General features: G+C 43.7%; 1 protein-coding gene across 1 annotated transcript in view; it reads left to right on the top strand.

Annotated features, from left to right (window-relative positions):
* The window catches only part of TDRD9 (tudor domain containing 9), a 2,714,501-nt gene that overhangs the window by 802,668 nt on the left and 1,890,726 nt on the right, over positions 1–21,107 (top strand). Inside the window, exon 8 of the mRNA XM_085626273.1 lies at positions 7,950–8,053. Within this exon, the coding sequence (XP_085482399.1) occupies positions 7,950–8,053 (104 nt within the window). The remainder of the gene's footprint in view (positions 1–7,949; positions 8,054–21,107) is intronic.

Here is a 21,107-nt window from a genome sequence, read left to right as displayed (position 1 = left end):
AACAAAGTCGTGTTGATCCGGACGGACAACATGACTGCCATGTACTACATACAGAAGCAGGGAGGAACACACTCTCCACAGTTGTCTCATCTGGCTCAGAGCATGTGGAAGTGGGCCATTCAAAGGAACATGTTCCTCATGGCAGAACACCTCCCCGGCAAGGACAACCAGATGGCGGATCTGCTCAGCAGACACAGCCACCAGATGCACGAGTGGGAGTTACACCCATCAGTACTCCAACCGTACTTCCAGCAGTGGGGTCATCCAGAGATAGACCTATTCGCGACAAGCGAAAACGCAAAATGCCAAAGCTTTGCCGCCAGGTTCCCACATCCGCAGTCGCAGGGCAATGCGATATGGATGAACTGGTCCGGCAGATTTGCGTACGCTTTTCCCCCAGCACCACTGATACCGCTGGTGGCACGCAAACTGCGTCAACACTCACTGACGCTCGTCCTGGTTGCTCCAACGTGGGCACGCCAGCCGTGGTACACCACCTTTCTCGAACTTTCCGTGGTGCCGCATCAAAGGCTGCGGGTCAAACCCGAGCATTTGACGCAGAACCATGGAGAGATTCAGCACCCAGATCCGCAACAGCTGAACCTGGCAATCTGGCTCCTGAAGTCCTAGAGTTTGGCTACCTAAACCTGCCACCTGACTGTATGGACATCATTAAGGAGGCCAGGAGACCCACTACCAGAGCTTGCTATGCAGCAAAATGGAAGAGGTTCGTCATTTATTGCAATAATAATGACATTAACCCGCTAGACGCATCCATCCAAAACATTATTTGTTACCTATTATACCTATACCGATGCAATCTGGCGTACACCTCTATACGTGTCCATTTGACCGCAATATCAGCCTATCTGCAGACCAGGCAGCACCTCTCTCTATTCAGAGTGCCTGCCATCAAAGCATTCTTGGAAGGACTCAAACGAGTCATTCCACCAAGCCACCCACCGGCTCCGATGTGGAACCTCAACTTGGTTCTCACACGCCTGATGGGTCCACCCTTTGAACCTCTACACTCATGCGAAATTCAATTCCTTACCTGGAAAGTAGCTTTCCTAGTAGCGATCACTTCTTTGAGAAGAGTTAGTGAACTCCAGGCACTAACCGTTCAAGAGCCATTTATACAGGTTCACGCCAACAGGGTCGTACTACGTACCAACCCCAAATTCATGCCAAAGGTGGTATCGCAGTTCCACATGAATCAGACCATTGAACTGCCCGTTTTCTTCCAAAACCCACAAACTGTCGCAGAAAGGGCACTCCATACACTAGATGTCAAAAGGGCCCTCATGTATTATATCGACAGGACCAAACCCTTTAGGAAAACACAACAACTTTTCGTTGCCTTTGCCCCACACCACAAAGGTAACGCTATCTCCAAAGCAGGAATAGCCAGATGGATCGTTAAATGTATTCAAATTTGCTATCAAAAGGCTAAACGCACTTTAACGATTCCCCCACGAGCCCACTCAACACGTAAGTTAGGGGCCTCAATGGCTTTCCTAGGAAACATTCCTTTGCATGACATATGTAGAGCAGCCACCTGGTCCACTACACATACATTTACCAAACACTATTGTGTAGATGTGCAATCAAAACAGCAGGCAGCTGTAGGACAGGCTGTTCTCAAAACTCTTTTTCAGACCGCTGCAGCTGGCACTGGTAGCCGCCGCTAATAAGAGGGCACTGCTATGTATTCTATGCACAGATATGAATTCAGCAGCCCACATGCCTCGAACTGAATATGCTACTTACCAGTATGCATCTGTTCTTGGCATGTAGGGCTGCTGACATTCATATCGCCCTCCCTCCTCCCCGGCGCCTGTAGCAGCTGCAGCTCTCAGAATTACTGTAAGCATGGTCATCACTTTCTATATCTACTCCATCACTGCCACAATGGCGAAAAACAATCTGAGGATGGAGAGGATGCCCATGCTCACTGTAGTCCAGGGGAGGAGTCACCTATCCCAGGATACTTCGAAGACTCTTCCAGGACAACAACGTGCAAACATCCGGACCCAACACTAGGCGGCGATCTATGCACAGATATGAATGTCAGCAGCCCTACATGCCAAGAACAGATGCATACTGGTAAGTAGCATATTCATTCCACGGTGGCTGTCACTTGGAGAAGCTTTTCGTCTTGAGTGGAGCTCAGGCCTCATGTATACCTTCCTGCTTATACCACTCCTTCCCAGAGTTCTCAAGAATAACAGAAATGACTAGGCCCAAGTCACTCTTGTGGCTATTAAGCATGTGCATTGTCCATCTGGTCAGGCAGCCTCTTCAGGAGGACTTGTATCACAGCCACAGGGAGGGTTTTGCACCGCCACCAGCGCACTCACTGCCTTTATGGGTGGAGACTGACCAGCGACAGTTGTCAGCTTTTAACCTCCCTCCCGTAGTCTACGATGTTATTCTGGGAGCAAGGCTTTTCTCCACAAAGACGGTCCATGCCTGCCACTGTGAAAAATTAGTTTCTTGGCTAGTGCTCTGCATAAAGATTTGCTTTGCATTGGCCAAAAAGAGACCCCGATGCCCCCCCTACCCCAAGGGCTTGCACGCTCAGTCCACCAGAGCCAAGGCTGCGACCACTTGCGTTAGCTCATGGAGTCGCTGTCCTGGACATCTGTCAGTCACCTACATGGGCATCTCTGCCCACGTTTACTAATGGATAGTCCGGTCCGTCAGGTTGGGCATTTTGCTTGTTCTGTCCTGCAGGACTTTCTGGTTTAAAATCATCCGTTTCGCAGACCCACCTGCTATTGCTTGGGGTGTATTCTAAAGTAAAGAATCTGCTGCTAGAAATCTCCATCAGATGAACAAGTTACTTAACTTCACCTTATCTGGTAGAGACTCTATTTAGCCGCAGATTTCTTACTTATATTTTGAAAATATATAGCATTTAAAAGCAAATGTTGTGAGCAATTGAATAAAAGGGACTCTCAATAAGAACTTGGCCTATAGAACATTTGGTATTTAAAATACAAACATACAGTTTCTGTCCCGAACTCTCCTATAAAACTTGTCTTAAAAAAATTGCATTACATCCAATCTGGATCTTAAGAATTTCTAAATGTAGCCTTGGGTTACATAAATTAGTAGTTTAAGAAAATGGCCCGCACTACCTTATCTTTTGACTGTAAAGATAATTGATGGTTTGTCAGGTAGGTACATTCTTCTCTGAAATAAAAGGGACCATTGCAAAATGAAATATCCCAAGGAGTATTTAAATGGGAACGGGTTCCAAGTTCCTACACTTCCATGTTGACTGTGTCTGGCTTTAACATTATTGATATATTGTACTAAGGAGATAACCTGCTTTCTTTTACTGGCTTAGATTACTTCCTAGCGAATTTGTGATATTTTAAAATAATTTTCATTCAAGGTTCAGTTATTTAGAAATGTTAAAGGACTGGTTCCTGCCAACTCTAATAGCATGATGCAAGATTTTGTTCATAGGAAATACTTTGGAGCATAGTTCCATTTGGCAGGTTGAGTATACACAGTTTAGTAAAGCACTCTCAACAGGCTCCCAAATGTTAGAGGAATTTAAGAACAGGATCTCGGACGCATGTAGGACCAAGGGGGGAATTTTACTCGTATATGCTTTTAAAAGTGGTGTCAATGACAACCACCCATAAATGTGATTAAACTTCGAAAGGGACCCTGCTTGCAATAATACTCTGGCCTTTATGGTTTACATGTGTTCCCACTATTTTAGATTTTTGTTAAAAAGTAGCACTAAATCAGGGGTCTCCAGCCTTTTCCTTAACAGGAGCTACTGATGTTCAATAAAAATCATCCCTAGCTGCTAAAATTAGAGTTATGACAGTGACCATATTAGACGATTACATTAGTAGCCACCATATGAAAAAATGCTTTGTCAGTTTGGGATGCCTCTACGATGGTAGATCATAACAGTCATAGCTGCAGTGCTTCTGACGCAGAGGTAGTAATATTAGTAATAACTCAAATGTCAGCCTAAATACATTTTGGAAATTCAACTAGTTTTTTCCTATAAGCTTATGCATTTGGAAAATACACAATTTGGCATTTTGACATCCATGTATTACTTTCAAGCAAGCAAAAATGTCTAATTTATAAGGCTGAGAAGTGCACAGGAGAGCTACTTACATGTATCTGAAGAGCTACCAGTAGCTCACAAGCTACTTGTTGGAGAAGCATGCTCTAGATGCTTTACTTCTAACTTATTAACATCTTCAATTTAGCAAGTACAGCTTTGATGATCAGTGAGGATCCTAGCCACTATATTATTTCTGCTTTCCAAAGTTTACACTTCATTTGTTGACATGTACAATCGTACAAAGCCGGTAAAGCACTCCACAATTGAAACTAGGCCACTTCTGGAAGCTTTTTTATAGTGATTTGTATGCAAGCTGGCATGTTAGACTTCAAAGAGGTGTACTATAGAATTTTATTCTCATAGGTTGGAGAATTTATTACTAAAGAATCCGAGGCTTGATACTTTGAAAGCTGTTGAAGGTGCTTAGGGTCCAATTGAGTACTAAGTCTTGTGGGATGTCTACTAAGGAATAGAACTATCTCTGGTGTGGGTGCCTCTTTGAAGAATAATTTTGACTGAATTGCACAATGATCACTCCCTTTTATAGTTCAACACGTTAAAGGTTTTGAAATACCAAATTGCCAGAGCAAGACCAATATTTATAATCAATCGGACAGCAATGTTCGCTGAATTGAAAAGCTGGTACAGCCAGAATATCATCTGTGGAAAAGCCATTCAGACAGACTAGCCAGTTATAGCCAATCAGTTGACTATAGTATATACCTATTTTGTCCTAATACCAGCTAGATAGCTGGCCACAAGTATATTTTTTTGTTCAAGTAAATCCTGCACTAATTACGCTCTACGGATTTGGAATAATTTTACATTTAAGTCACCTAATATAAGAAGAACAGTGTTAGGATATTTGCACATTAATTTGTTTCAAGTGTTAAAGCTCTTTCATGATATTTCTTAATTCAGAGTTTTCATCTTTATGCAAATACCTATTTCTCAAGATAAACACTTTTATTTCAGTATTGTTTATAACTAATATTAGAAACTTGAAATCCACTTGAATTCACAAGAAATTCAGCTAATCCCTTGATTACTTTAGTTGAGATTTATGTTAGTAGGCCCCCAGGTATTTGCCCCCGTGTTTTTTTTCTCAGTGATATTGATGGCCACACAACCATGAACATTGTGGTTCTTCTGTAACCAGGTTTTTTGTGGTAGTAAAGTATGATATTCCTTTAATACGTTGTTTAAGACCTCTTCGATACTATCACAACCATGAATTTTCCAACTTTATAGTTTTAGATTACAAGAGAACCAATATTCTATGCATATTCTACATATCATCGGCCCAGGAAGATCATGACTGACCATCAGGATCATTTCCCACTAGGCCAATGTAGTTATTTGGTTGTACGAGAGAACTGTCCTCCCACGGCGTTGTGGCCCACTACTTTCAGGTTAATTGTAGTTTCTCTAATTATTGGGGGCTTTGCCCCTTATCCCACTTTGTTTGATTAGGAGTTAAATTCAAATGTTAGCTAAAAAAATTATTGGTTGATCTAGACAGTGGAGACATTTTATTAAAAACGTTCTCCTCTGAATTAGTTAACTGTTCTCCCAATTGAGTTCCACCTCCCTTCTCATTCTTTCTTTGATGTGACTATTATTCCACTTGAATCTTAAAAGGTGCGTAAAGCAGGAGGAATGTGTTTCTCCTTCTTATATTAAAATTAAGGTGCTTTCCTAAAGTAAAGGGTCTAATATTTTATAATTTAGAATTAAGTTGATACTTTGCTTTCAAGGGTCCGAGTCCACAGCTCATTGCCTATTTCTCCAGGTGTCCTGTTTAAATGATACAAGAGTAGGAGTGAGTTCCCTAGAGTTCAGTCCAAGTTGAACAAGTCAATTGTATAGAGTGAACTTCATGAAAACTAACCTCCTCCCTGTTCACTTCTTCTTTCGCCACCACCCACCTGCAGAACCTGAACCACATTAGGTGGCTGTGGCCACACAAGCATGGAAATGCAGCTCGCACACTTTAGGCCAGCAAGTATAACCTCCTGAGATAAAACTGTCTCTACATCTTCTTCCAAGTATGGAGCCCAGCCAAAAGATAACTTCTCTGGAACGGGGTTGCTGGTGGCTGCACACCAGTGTGCAGTGTTACCCGGTGCTGATGACTGGTGGCTTTCACAATAGCAAACACAAGGAGATGATGGACGTAGCGCTGCAACTTTTCAGACACTTACCCCCAGTCACAGATCTGGGTTGAATCCATCATCATTCTTTAGCTCACTTCGCCACCTCAGTTCAGATCCAGCTATATGCAAATCAGTCTTGACCCTGTGGCTCATGGGAACAGTTGAGCCCGAACTGCCAAACCAGGTGTTCCCTGAACCGGAAACAAGCATCCTGGGACCGGTTTCGGGCTAACACTTTTCATCAGCCAGTCTAGCTAGAATCCAGTGGCAAAGTGAGTAAGGGACCCACATCTGGGCATACCCTACCAACTCAGGTCGAAGAAAGCAAACACAAGGAGATGATGGATGGAGCTCTGAAACTTTTTAGACACTCACCCCCAGTCACAGATCTGGGTTCAATCCATCATCATTCTTTAGCTCACTTCGCCACCTCAGTTCAGACCCAGCTATATGCAAATCAGTCTTGACCCTGTGCCTCATGGGAACAGTCCAGCCCAAACTGCCAAACAAGGTCTTCCCTGAACCGGAAACACGCATCCTGGGACCGGTTTCTGGGTAACACCCTTCATCAGCCAGGCTAGCTTGAATCCAGTGGCAAAATCCCAGGATGCTTGTTTCTGGTCCAGGGAAGACATGGCTCGGCAGTTCGGGCTGGACTGTTCTCATGAGGCACAAGGTCAAGACTGATTTGCGTATAGCTGTGTCTGAACTGGGGTGTCGAAGTGAGCTAAAGATCGATGATGGATTCAACCCAGATCTCTGACTGGGTGTGAGTTTCTGAAAAGTTTCAGTGCTCCATCTATCATCTCCTTGTGTTTGCTTTGTTTGCCTTAAGTTGGCAGGGTATGCCCAGACGTGGGTCCCCTGCTCACTTTGCCACTGAATTCATGTTAGCCTGGCTGATGAGGGCTGGTAGCCCGAAACCGGTCCCAGAATGCTTGTTTCCGGCCCAGGGAAGACATGGCTTGGCAGTTCGGGCTGGACTGTTCCCATGAGGCACAGGCTCAAGACTGATTTGCATACAGCGGTGTCTGAACTGGGGTGGCGAAGTGAGCTAAAGAACGATGATGGATTCAACCCAGATCTGTGACTGGGAGTGAGTTTCTGAAAAGTTTTAGCGCTCTGTCCATCATCTCCTTGTGTTGGCTTTTACAATAGCCCAGCAGTTTATTAGCTTTATGGCAGGTGGGAGAGCTGGAAAGAGTCAGAGGAGTCCCAAGACGATGGGTGGGTAAGACTATGACCCTAAGGAAGCTATTCATGGCAGGTTACAGCTGGTATGTTTGCTAAGTTATCCTAAGAGAACGTGAGTGGGCAATTTGTCCAAATTTGATCAATTGACAACATAGGCATTTTAACATTTATCTGGAAAAAGAACCAGTTGTCTATTTAACAGCATTCTCTTTATTTGTTTTTCAGTTGTCATAGACTAATTGCTGTCCAGAATTAGATCTGATAACTTTCCAAGCTGGGTGAATTTATTTTGTAAAAGAGGAGATATATTTTCTGATCCTTGCTTGACTTTAAGTTTTCCTTATTTATAATCCGAAAGAAACTATGTAATGAGAAGCATGTTATGCTTCATGAATGTAAATATCAACAATAATATTTCATTTTTGGTATGCAGTTATGTGATCTAAAATGTGATGCAAAATGAATAAACATTTGGTTCTGTTATTTTTTGTGTTAAGGTTTCTCAACAGGTATTTGATGAACCAATGATCAGCAGAGAGCTATATGAAGTGGCAGCTTCCTTGATTCAGGTGTTTGATAATATGGAGACGAAGGAGAATGGGTAAAAAATATTGGATTCTTTCTTTGCTCTGCAAAATCAACTTTCAACACTATGATGAAGTGTAAATTGAGACTAATGAAAAAATATATATATATTCATTTTAATTAGTGTACTGTCTGATGTAGGTTTGCTCAGCCTTATGCCAGGAAAACACCATCATTCAAAAGAAATGTTTAGGTGTAGAATTTGTTTAAAAAGACCCATAACTGTTGTATACTAGTTTTTTTTCGATTGTTAAACCAACATTTTCAGGACCATGTCTATCTAGGATGCCACAATGTCTGTGAGAGTTCTGTACTGGTCTCCGAGTGCGCTGCCCTCAGCCTGGCTGGGGACCTTCGCTCTGAGTGAGATTTGACAAACCTTCTGCTGTTTCCACAAAGCTTCCAATCAAAATCAATAAGAAAATGGTGTAGTGTCCTGAAAGCAGTAATAGTGGAGAAAATTCTTTGGAGTAAAAGGCAGTCCTTCCACTTTATTTAATTGGATTTTAGGGTGAATCAGTGAGTCTTTTCCCATCTGCATTGTATCACAGCCATTGTGAAAAACAAAAACAGATGCATGGCAATGATATTTGTGCAAACCTTTTTCTCATATTGAGATGATTATCAAATGGTAGTGTGGAAGACGTGAACTGTACTCAAGTCCTATTTACAAGTACACATTTTAATTTCATGTGACCTGCATGCAGCACCTTGATAATTTACAGTGAGTACCCAAGTCCATCCTGAAATTGTGTAATCTTTTTAATAGAAAAAGCAAGAAAGCAGTACAGTCGAGGTAATGAACACCTTCTTCTACATTGTAATTAGAGTATACCTAAACTACATACTCCCAGGTGACGGATATGTGCATGAAACTTGTCAATTTGAAATCTGCTGAGGTGTTGACGCGCAAATTTGAGTTGAAGTTCCTAGGCCTCCGTGCCTCTTGAATGAGTTACGTCAAGGGCTCAAATGGAAACTGCAGTTTCTGAACTTTTGGCCATGCCAGCTCCATTTCGGCTTCTTCCAGAAGCTGACAGGCTCCCTAGCTCCCAGGGTGTGTCTGCAAGTTCAGGATACAGTAAAACCTATGCTTGCATTCTGCAAACTCTGGTGGCTTTCCATTCTTCCTTCTTTTCCATGTGCAAATTCCTCAATCACCTCAGCTTTGGTAAGTTTGAGCCACTTCAACCAGGATGTTTTCTTAGGGCCCAATTACAGTACAAATGGTGTAGAGGTCTTTGATGTCACCAACACGGTCATTCATCCACAGTACCAATAGTAGGTTTTCAAGTGACTAGATGCAGTCAGAATGAAAATAATTTATCTAGAACAGCATACATTTTCAAAAACAATTGTTTATGGCTCCAAGAAATCAAAATATTTCATTAGTCATCATTTAGCATCTCAATAGCACATTTGGCACATTTTCTGTGGGCCCCACCTACTCTATGCTGCAGGGTCCAATTTTTGCTTTTCAATTTCCCTTTCTTTTGCGCTTCTTATGTAACCAGTTCTTTAGTGGACTAGTTCATTGGACACCCCCACACCTTGCCAGGAAGAAGGGTTAAAAAAAAAAAAGACATTGCTGCGCATCCGCAAAACCATCTGTGCCTGTCCGCGCCTAAACTGGGCCGGGCTCCGCTTTACTTAGCCTGTGCAGCTCGATCGAAACTCGAGGCTATTAACTACACAAAACTGGAGCCTCTTTCTGGCCTCCTGATAAGTGCATTGTATTTAACAACATCTTAATCCATACAAATATCTGCCCCACCTGTTGCTCACACTGCCACCGTCCACCTCAACTTCTCAATCCATCACATGCCTGACGAAGGTTACTTGCCCTTATAACACTGGTAGGGCTGTGCTTTTGAAATGCTTTCTAATGAGTGTTAAATATCAATTGGAGGTATATAAAAGAATTTAATCCAGATGTCATGTTTCTTACAGAAACCTTATTGAATGTGCAATTTATCACAGACGTTTGTCTTACAGGTTCTTCTAAAGTACATCTGAAATGGGAAGTCTGTCTATTATTTGTAATCAAAGTTATTTGTGTTCTATTACCCCTATACATCATATCTCTAATGCTAGTGTCTTTATCTTTGCGCTAAATCTGCCTGCTCCCCACCTTTACTCTTTCTGTGCACTTGTTAATGCACCCCTGTATGGACCACCTAGGTTATCTAGAGATGTGGTAAACACACTATCATCATATCTCAGTAGAGTCGTGATTTTAATTCACATTGAAAAGGATTTAGACGGCCCAGTGAATCAATTTTTAGATTAATTATTAGCCCTAAATATATCTCCAATAGTTTCTCGTGCTACACATGTAGTGGGACACTTTTTAAATCTCATTTGTCAGTTTCATTTAAATCCTGGCACCAGTTAAGAATAGTAACTGGATCCTGACCATTGCAATGGATTGATCCTGGTACCAGATAAGAGACAGTACTCAATTTAACTCAAATCGCCAATCAGCTAAGGCTTAATGGCAATATGGAGACTAACTCAAAATTATTCCAGGACTGTCTTACTTCTACTCTAAACATCGTAGCTCTCCCTGAAAAAGAAAAATAACTTATCCAGGAACACCAAGTGTCTTGTTCAATTCAAACCTTATCACTCAAAAGAAAGTGTTGCCAGTTAGAAAGGAAATGGCTAAATACCCTCAATGATACAGACAAAAATCTACACATAGTGATCAAAGCCTACCACATGGCAATAATATTGTAAAAAAAACCACCTATTGTTCAACTAGGATTGAATCAGCTTAATGCTCCTCCTAAAAATATTTTCAGTAGTGAAAGCCATGACTCTAACTAGTTCCATAAATCAAGCGATCTCTCATTACCAAGCTAGATGTGATTCAACACCTCCAGTATTTTAAAAGTAAAATATTGACCTACTGAAATCTTTTGTGACCTCTGATAGCTTGTACTACGTCCCTTCAAGGCCCAATTTTTCAATATGTCTAAGAGAACTCGCATCCATCTCATCTTTGGAAATTATCAGTCTCATCCAAATGCAAATCTGATTAGTCCACGATCCTTGCCCACCTTCAAATCTTAGCCTTGGAGCTGAGATAATTGCCCCTATACTTTATTGAATTCTGAATCCTTCTATTCATTTGGCTTACGTACTGGATGATTGGAAATTGGCTTATTCCACTCCAATCCTGAAAGAGTAATGCAGATACCAACATCCTGGCAAATGAAATGCCCATCTAACATCTTTGAACTCCTTTGAATATGTTGGAAATTCAATTAAATTACCAATTAAGTGGATTTCTCGAACCCAACAGCCTATTAGATCCAACAGAATTTGGCGTCCTTGCTGCTCATAGCTCCAAGTCCATTCTACTTTTGGTGTTAGAACACCTTAAACAAACTTTGAACACCAAAAGTACAGTTTCCCTCATCTTATTAGATTTGTCGACAGCTTTTGACACCATATCCCTTCATGTTCTCATCCAGAGACTAACAGAAACATGAGTCGTAAGATCTGGTCTTGCTTAGATCTCCATATTTCTTACTAATAGATTCAAACCATGCTTTTTTCTCCTTTGAACCCAGTTTCCCGGTATTGTATAATACCACAGGGGTCATCCTTGAGCCCCACACTCTTTAAAATCAATATGACTCCCCTCGTAACACTTATCTAGGGTTTGGTTTCGAAGTTATATCCTATGCTGATGACACAAACTTAATTGTGTCAGCTCTTTTTGAACACCAGATTCACAGCCACATCCGCCTGATTTGGAGGACTACTGAAAACTCTTCGTAAGGTTTTAGACGTTCCCCCTTTCAAGGCTTGACAAACTGCGATTCACGCTCTTTTAATCTGTAAGCTACATTTTGCTAATTCACTTAATTTCGGCATGCCGGAAAAAAAAAATATTAATCAAACTTCAACTGCTGCAGACTTATGCAGCCAGATTACTACTCCATCTTCCTAGACATGGTTCTGTTTCATATAAACTAAAGGACCTCCATTGGCTTACCTACTGAAAAGAGGATTCATTTTAAAATCGTATCCCACATTCATTCACAGAGATCTTTGTTTTGGCCATCACAGTATAAAAAACGAATGACGTTTCACATACCTATGAGCCATTGAGATCCTACAATACTTTCAATATTTTAAAGCCTAAATTCCATACTATACAAAGGGTGCAGCGCTGCAGCAGGAGCTAAATTAAGGAAAACCCTTTCCATAACTCTAGATTCTATAGCTGACTCCATGCGATCCCCAAAACATATTATAGCCTGACTGTTTGGCCTCTAATCCTACCAGTGTCTAATGCCCTTTTACCTTTTGATAGTTGCTTTCGTTTTAGAGATCTCACTGCCTAGAAGCTCTTACCTGAGCAATTAGTTGCACTCTACAAATCAACTCCATATCCATACCCAATTATTAGTGCAAGGGCACCAAAAAGAAATGCAGTGACACATTTGGCTGCTGATCACCTATATTAAATTGAATAAATCAGAAAGCCAGTTTAATGATATTCTGTATGGTGAAGAGGTTTATGTTCTCCCCATGCTTGTTTTTTTTATACTAACTTCCATTGAGGTTAGACCATGGTTCTCAATGTGTTTCTACCTTTGGAGAAAGTCAATCCTAAACAGTGTGTATTTACTATCCATCCTGCTTAGAATTTCAGATCTCACATTGCAACTCCTGATGAATTGTGCTGATTTGCAACACTCTTAGTGTTGGACTTTGGACCACAGTCCAGATCTTTGTGCTTTCCCGGCTGGCTGCTCTTAATGCGGTTTGTGCTGGTCACCTTAGATCTTCTGAAAACGTTTTTTCACTTTGGAGTTTGTGTCATTTCTTGAGATAGACCATTTCATCACGATTCTACATGAGCTGCAGTGGTTTCCTCTTTATTTTAGATTTCACTTCAAAATTGACTATGCCACAACCGGGGATTTCTTTTTTTTTTTTTTATCATTTCAACATATTTTTTTAATTAAATTTTTATACATGAACATCTTGGCGGTTCTTTCACAACCGGGGATTTTGTTCCAAAGGTAATAACCTACTAATCGGATTGCTGCTTTTGTTGTCAGTATTTGGACCAGATAAAGGAGTGTAGTCTCCAGTTTGTTTATTGGAAAATGCATATGGATTCGAAAGAAGTAATTTTGTGTGATTTTTGGGATATTTTAGGAAATACAACTATTTTGAACATAGCCATTTGCCCTGTGAGTGACATTTGTAGCAGTTCCCAGTGTGCCAGACTGTTTAAGCGTGCCAAGAACCTTAATCATGTTATATGACCAAACTTGTCTTTCAGACCTTTCTGCAAACATCCCAGGGAAGTGGAATTCTATTTCACAACTGCCAAGGAGCTCAGGGTTCTGTCACTAACTGTTTCTGGTATTCACACTCTGAGAACCCTATATTACTAACGGTTATGTCTTATGTCAATCAGCACTTGTAATGTAGGATGGAACCAACCCCTTTCAATGCTATATCATGTGGTGAGGAATAATCTCAGAACACTGAGAACGTATTGCAGCCTCCCTTTGGCTGTGAGCCCTGACACTAAGAGTGTCTCTCCCACTAGGGAGCCTCATCTTTTCTAGGCAGGTGGCTCTAAACCAATCTTTCTCAAGGAAAACGGTGGTCCTTTAATTCTCTCAGGAGAAAAGGTACAGTCATGGGACCTATCTGCAAACTCCACTCTTCTGGGTCAAATGGTTCATAATCTCCAAGATACAAAGTTAAGACAGCTGCTTACACGAAAGGCTGACATTAAGAGAGCGGTATAGGTTATTGAATCGCAGTCATCCAAACAGCATACAGTTTATTTGGTTGACTGTGTTCTGCACCAAAAAGCTTGACGGTGTGTCTTTTATACAGCAGGTCAAACAAAGAATAAAAAAGTGCACATGCATAAGTAATACTTTTAACATCATTAACTTAACTTGAGCGAGGAAGAAACGCGTTTTCTTGTGTGTACTCGTGTCCCATCTGCCCATGGTACAACTAGTTTGGAGAAAAAGGATTAGAGTGAAGATGGTGATTTATTTCCTTTTTTTTGTATAGACAAGGCCCACTTCAGCACCCCACTTCTCTAGAGATAGTCTGCAAAAGCTCGTTCCAGAGATGATGAGATGGAGAGAAATGAGCTATGCCTTCTCTGCAATGAGATTAAAGATCAGGGTTGGAGCTTATTATAACCTCAACTTGTACATTATAGAAATCTGAAATGTGATACATGATTACATACTTAAATGTAATATAATAATCTATAAAATATAATATGAACTCAATACAAAACCTATAGAAGATGACGATGATGATTATAGTTTTGTAAAGTGGTGTCTGCCCTTAGGCGTCATGGTGCTGACTTTCTCAAGGAGTCAATGCAAGAACTTATTGGGGGAGGTTGAAGAGCCAGGCCTTAAATGATTTTCTGAAAATGAAATGATTGAATTGGTTCCTCAAGTCCCAGGGCATTTGATTCCATAATGTAGATGCATTGTAGACCAGACTTCTGCCTCCCCAGGACACTTTCCCGATGGAAGAGGTCTGTACCTTATTAGCTGATGAGAACCTCGATACCCTTGTAGGGATGTACCAAGAAATGTACTGTCTGAGAAACTCTGGGCCTTGCTGATAGAGAGCCCTGTGCGTTACACAGAGGGCCTTAAAAACTCCCCTCTTTTTGACAGACAGTTAGCCAGTGCAGGTTTTGTCCGTCTTTGAAGACATGATCAGACTTTTTTGGCCTTGTGAGAGCTCAGGACAGCAGCATTTTGAAGCCTCTGCAGTCTAATTAGAATGCCTTGCTGAGCTCCCACGTACAGGGCATTGCAATAGTCTAACTTAGGGGCATATTAACAAGCTAGGCGATACAATTATCGCCGCTTTAGCGACAGAAAACTGCAGCTAAAACGGCAATAATGGGCTTGATAATATGCTCTATGGAATTCCAATTTAACCCCATGTTAAATGTGAAGGACGTCGAACATGGGCTTCAATTGGAATTCCATAGAGCATATTATCAAGCCCATTATCGCCGTTTTAGCGGCAGTTTACTGCCGCTAAAGCGGCGATAAGTTTATCGCCTGGCTTGATAATATGCCCCTAAGATAGTACCAGTGCAACGACCACTGATTTTTGGAGTTCGGGTGGTAGGAAAGGAAGGACTTTCTTGAGCATTTTCAGGATCAGGAAGCAGGACGACACGAGGTTCGCATCAAAATAAACACCTAGATTCCTAGCTTTAGGGACTGGGAGGGGCAAATCTCCTTAGGATTTTGGCCACCAAGAGGAGTTCTAATAGGAGGAATCTTACCCGAATATAAGAACCTCAGTCTTATCAGAGTTCACTTTCAAGGCATGGGAGCTCATCCAGTCTATTGTTTCGGCCATGCAAGTGGTGAACCTAGCAGAGACTTCCTCTACGTTCTCCTCAAGAGAGATCACGATCTGCGTAGGATACCATGGAGAAGCCAAAATATATGTAATCTATTTCAACAGGGGAGTCATAAATATTAAAAAGTATCGGACTCTGAGATGAGCCCTCTGGGACACCGCAAGGTAATGTAAGATGTTCTGAGGCTGATGATTTGCGCTCTATTATCTAAGAAGAAGGATAACAGACTAAGTGCTCGACCGCAGACACCTATGTCACGCAGTCTTTGGTTTAAATTATCATGATATACTGTGTCAAAGGCCACAGAATGGTCTAACAAGACTACAAACCTTGCATGTGGAGTTGAGGTTATGTAAAAAAGAGTATCTTTTCATCTGTCCGAGATGGGTCGTAGCCTTCTATGCCATTTATACTAGTAGTTCCTCAATCTCACTGTGTTGCATCATTAAGTGTACACCACTCTTGCCTTGAAGGGGTTCCTCCTGTACTTGTATAGACTTGAGTCCTTTGATCGAGCATCAGTGTCCACCCCTCCCTAGTCCCCCACCCAAATTAGCAACCGTCCTTCAATTTCTTGGGAGCCCAAACTGGAATATCGCCTTTGTCTGTGCTTTTGTTTGCTGTATCTATGTTGCTCTCTTGAGGGGTTAGGACTGTGACCAGTTTCTTGTGGTAGGGTGTCGCACAGATAGTACTTATTTTCTTCCACCAGGTTCTAACCTGTTCCTGGTGATGAGATGTATGTTTTTTTCATTGGAACCAGATTTTTAACTTAGCTTGGTACAAAATATATGATGCAGCCCCATAGCTCTCAGCAGTTGCTCTTTTCCGTTTTTGAAGAAACTGCAATGTTGAACTTTCCTGGTGTAATATTGGAAAATTATGATTCTTCAGGACTTATACTTGATGGACTACTGGTATGTTGCTATTTTACGGATTTCATCTCCACCTTTCTAATTGAGAACCCTGCCATTTTCAAAGAAGCGTCAAGCTGATAGTCTCTCAACTGCAGTTCAGCCACCGAAATCCCATGTAGCAGAATTAGTATGACTGGCTCAATCTTTCGCATATTTGGCTCATTCCTCCAATCATTTGGAAGTAGTTGTTAGGTGTGATACTGTCACTTATGTTTACTAAACAGAGTCTTTAAGTACTGCTATCCTTCATCCTGCCTATGGGACTCGATCAACAATCTGGTCTTATTGGATGAAGGGCAGTTTGTGATGATTGGGTCCCCTATAGAATAACATCTGTGGAGGAGGACTATTTCATTGGCCTGCTGTTTGGTCCCACCAGATTCACTGCTACCCAACACCGCCCCACACCCCCCCCCCCTTTTTTTTTTTTTGGTTTATCAAATGTGTCTTGGTTCGGGAGACGGTCTGGCTTACCTCTAAATGTTTAATCATGAAGTCTGTTGCTTCTGCGTAGTAAATGCTAATGTGGGCCTGATTGTTGCCAATCCGAACCCTTTGAAAGGACTATCAGTCTTTAGAGCTGCCCTGTTATCAGAGAAGGCATCTCAGGCCACCCAGTGGTTATATTTATCTTGGTTCGTTGCAAGGTTCACTGATGTCGCTAGTTCTTTTGTCCCCCTCTACCTCAAGAGGGGGAGTGGTGTATGACTGGTCCACAGCAGTCTCATGGCTTTTCCTGTCTTCAGTGCCATTCAAGGAGTGATCACAGGGTCTATTTATGACACCTATTATCATGTTGTGCAATACATTCACAGTGTATATACAATGGTGAGTGTTCACTTTTGTATGCAGTTTGCTCTAGGTATATAGCATGTTGTGGCCTTACCACATACAAGGGTCAGGGCATGAGTTATCCAATCCCCCTCAGTTTTTCCTGCAGGTGTCTGCTGTCTTTCTGCCTGTTTACTTATGTTACAAGATAGCAAAGGAATATTGTGTTTGTATTTTGCCAGTGCGGTTGACAGGTGTGAATTGTCTTTCTTTGTGAACGGTCCACTGATCAGACCCAATCTCCAGGGCCTGGCTCGCTCAGATTACCTAAGCTCCAGGTTCTTACATTGGTTTCCCTTGCCTGTCCCCACCATCTTCAGAACCAAATGCTTCATTTACAAGCCCATCAGAACCAGCTCTAGCAACCCCTGTTTATCTTGCAGACAAGTGCACCACCTCTGTTGGTCCTTAGCACACTGACTCCGACACCATCAGTCTGCAGACTAATAAGGGCAAAAAAGAAAAACAAAAAATGCTGCAGGCCTTTTCCATCTGTGCACTCAGGATCTGAAACAACATCCACATCAGGAGCACCCCAGAACTACTCTAATTTAGGATATAGTGCATTACTTACCTCTTTAAAGAACACTGTCATAATGCAGTAACATCCCACTAACCAGCTACCTCTCTTATCACTCATTGACTTTATGCGTGTCTTTGACAGAATATAGTGCTCTGCTCCTTTTGGTTAAGCTTGCTTAATAGAAATACCACATATGGACATAACGTTAACCTCATCGGTGTCGCCTCTGGACCTTTCTCCTTCTCAGCTGGAGTACAGGGACTCCTTTTGGTGAGTTCTAGGGTTGAATTATGTGGCCTGAAAAATGCTTTAAAAAAAAAAAAAGCTTTATTGACAATATTTTGACTATCACTTTGATTAAGTATTGACGTGTGAATTTTTAAAATACCTCACATTTTACTCACTCATGGCATGTTCTATGACATCATTGATAACATAAAAATGAATGACTACTACTGTGCATGGCAGAGGTGCGAGTTATAGTTACCTAAGAACTATAACTGGGAAAATTAAGTGGTTTCTGTTTGTTTTAAATGGTATGTTTGGAGGAGCGTGGCCAAGCTGGCAGTCAGGTGAGACGCAGCTTTCGATCCCCTCTCCTCCGCGCCGAGCGACCTTGCAAGGCTGGAGGCACTTTGAGACGGATCCAAGGGCCCGAGGCCTGCTGGCCGCACTGCCGTGCTGCAGCTGCTTTGAGGAGGGCTGCCGGCCGGCTGTAGCAGGATTCGAAAGGCAGTCTGCTATTGGACAGGAACCGGAGTGTGGAACGCAGCCACGCCAGCGCCGAACCCAGAGACTGCGGCGGGGGCATCTCCGGGAGGCTGGGCTGACAGTGGGGTTGGCGGGAGGAGATGGGCGGTGCCCTGTCAAGTTCCGAGATTGGCAGAGGGCGAGGTAGGTTGCGGTGCTGCCTGATCCTGCCTTTCGTTGGGGTGGAGTGAGGAAGTTGTGGCGGTGTGATGCTCCCCTCGCCCACACACACTATCAGACTTATGCAGAGCGGAACCGACGGAGAACGCGGGCCGATGGGTTCCTCCCTGCGCTAGCCCTGTGGAGTAGCTGACATAGTGTGCCCGGTGCTTTGCACCACTTTGGCAGGACCTACAGAGGGGCAGGTGTGGGGGCTGCCCCTGGTGAATGCTGAGTGCCCTGGCGGGGGTGCGAGCGGCCCGGAGTGAGGGCAGAGCAGTGCCAGAACTTACCAGCCAGCAAGGAGCACAGGAGGCCTGAGCTGGGGTTAGGCTCGCCTTGTTCCTGCCTTTCTACCGGTCGGGCAGCGGTTGAGTGCTGCCCCGTGGGGCCCCTGCTGCCTGGAGTGCCCTCTGAGGGTACTGGCCTTAAGACCCGTGACTGGCTCCTGGATTTCGGCGGCATTGCCACAAGGCGGCTCCTGATGAGGTGAGCTCTGCCTGGACTTCAGGCCCCTAGAGGGCAAACTCGGAGACTTTGACCTGTGCCTGAATCCTGGCAGGCCCTGTGATGCCTGAACATCCCGGTGGATGGTACGGCACTGCCCGCTGGGCCTTGTCGGGGGGCACACAGGGCATTTTCACTGGGAGGGGGTGGTGTGACTCCCCTCCCTCCTGGATGTTTGGAGGGCGCTGAGTTTGAACGGTGGCTCCTTGTTTCCCTGCTGGGAAGCTCCTAGCCCGTTAAATGCTTGAGTATTGGATCTGGCCATCGGACCTTAAGCAGAGGCATTTGCCCATGACAGAGGCGCTTTGAGCCAGCTGGATGCTTCACAGCGGGGAAACACCTCCGGCACATCCGACATGGACAGTTAGCGGGCCTTTGGGTTGCTTGTCCTCTTTGTTCTGGTCCTGGTGCTTTCCCGGGAATTTCTCCTCCAGTGGGCCCTTGGGTGAGGTGTCCTACGAGCCTGGCCGTCTCTGCTCTTGTGAGGGATCTTGGTGCCTGAGATTTGCAGATGCTCCGTCGTTCCTGGCGTGCTTGCAAGGGGACCTTCATCATGTCTGCTCTGCTATCTAAGAAGGACCAGGACCAGGCCATCTGCTGCCGGGGTCCCCTCCGAGTCACCTACACTCTACAAAGACCTCCAATTAGGGGCCAAGGATACCGATGGCCCGGCCATGATATCCTTCATAGCTTCGATTTTCTCGTCCCTCAGTGAAGACTTACAGGCTATGGGGACCCAGCTCTGCGGATCTGGAGGTGTATCGGGATCTGGAGGAAGTTGGAGACAGGGTGTCTGCAATAGATGAACATGAATCTGAGAGGGACGAGGAGCTGAGGATGATGCAGCAGGAGATCCCCTGCTTAAGGAGCAACATGTCGAGCTTCAGGCCCACGCGCAGGAGCTGGAAAACCGGTCCTGTCTAAACAACATTCGAGTTTGTGGGGTTCCGGCCCAAGCAGAGAGAGAGACGACTTACGTGACTACATTGGGGCCTTTTTCTGCCACATCCTGGGGTCAGCTGAAGGTACGAAGATTAAGATATAGCTTGTCCAACGAGCTGAACTGCCCGTCCAGTGGACATTCTTGTGTGTGCGCATGATATTCAACTCAAGGAGTCAATCCTCTGCCAGGCCCGGGAGACCCGCCTGATCCAGTTTAGAGGCCACTTGCCAGTGCTGTATCAGGACTTGTCTGCAATTACACTTCAGAAGTGCAGTGAATCCCGTCCTGTCACAGCACCCCTACCACCTAATCTTCCACTACGAAGGCAAGTTGTGGGAAATGCAATCTCTCAGGGAGGCACTCAGTGTCATTGGTTCCAGGGGGGGAGGCGATTCTGGAGGGAGGGCAAGCTTCCTGGACGATAAGGGCCGCAACTAGCACAGGTGGCACAAGAGGAAAGGAGTCCCTGGGAGGCACAAACTGGACATGGCCACAATTTCTAAAGAGAGGCAGGCAGTACTCGCCACTCTGACAGGTTCGTCAGTGCAATCTGAGGCACTCTGAAATTGCTATGGAAGGCCAGGGAGTAGGGCTTCTGGTTGGCAAAGTCGGAGAGGTCCACCAGCCATGCAGATATCATCTTCCCTGCTTTCTCCTTTTGGGAGCTGTGATTCCTGTAGGAGGCAACAACCTACTGGCTGATCACTGAATGGCTGACGTTCCGCGAAAAATAGCTCACTGTGACGGACTGTCGTCACCACATGTATCACTTAACGTTACTGGCTTGTGTTTGTGGTTATTCTTTTCTTTTTACTCCTCCACACCAACTGACTGCAGCGTGCCCCCTAAGAGGCGCTTGAACAATTCCCTACTGCTTATGTTGCTTGTAATCTATCTTACACTCAAAGTGAGGTGTGCCACGCGACCCCCTTTGTCCTCGATCCGTGTCCGGTGTTATGGATAACCAGCCTTAATGTCCAGGGATTCAATCATCCAGTGAAGCGTGCAGCAGTGCTTTCTCTCCTGAAGCAGTCGGGTAGG

Source organism: Triturus cristatus, chromosome 9, assembly GCF_964204655.1.
Source record: "Triturus cristatus chromosome 9, aTriCri1.1, whole genome shotgun sequence".
NCBI classification, from domain to species: domain Eukaryota; kingdom Metazoa; phylum Chordata; class Amphibia; order Caudata; family Salamandridae; genus Triturus; species Triturus cristatus.
Note: the sequence above shows the minus strand (reverse complement) of the source record. Positions and strands in the feature narration are given on the sequence as shown.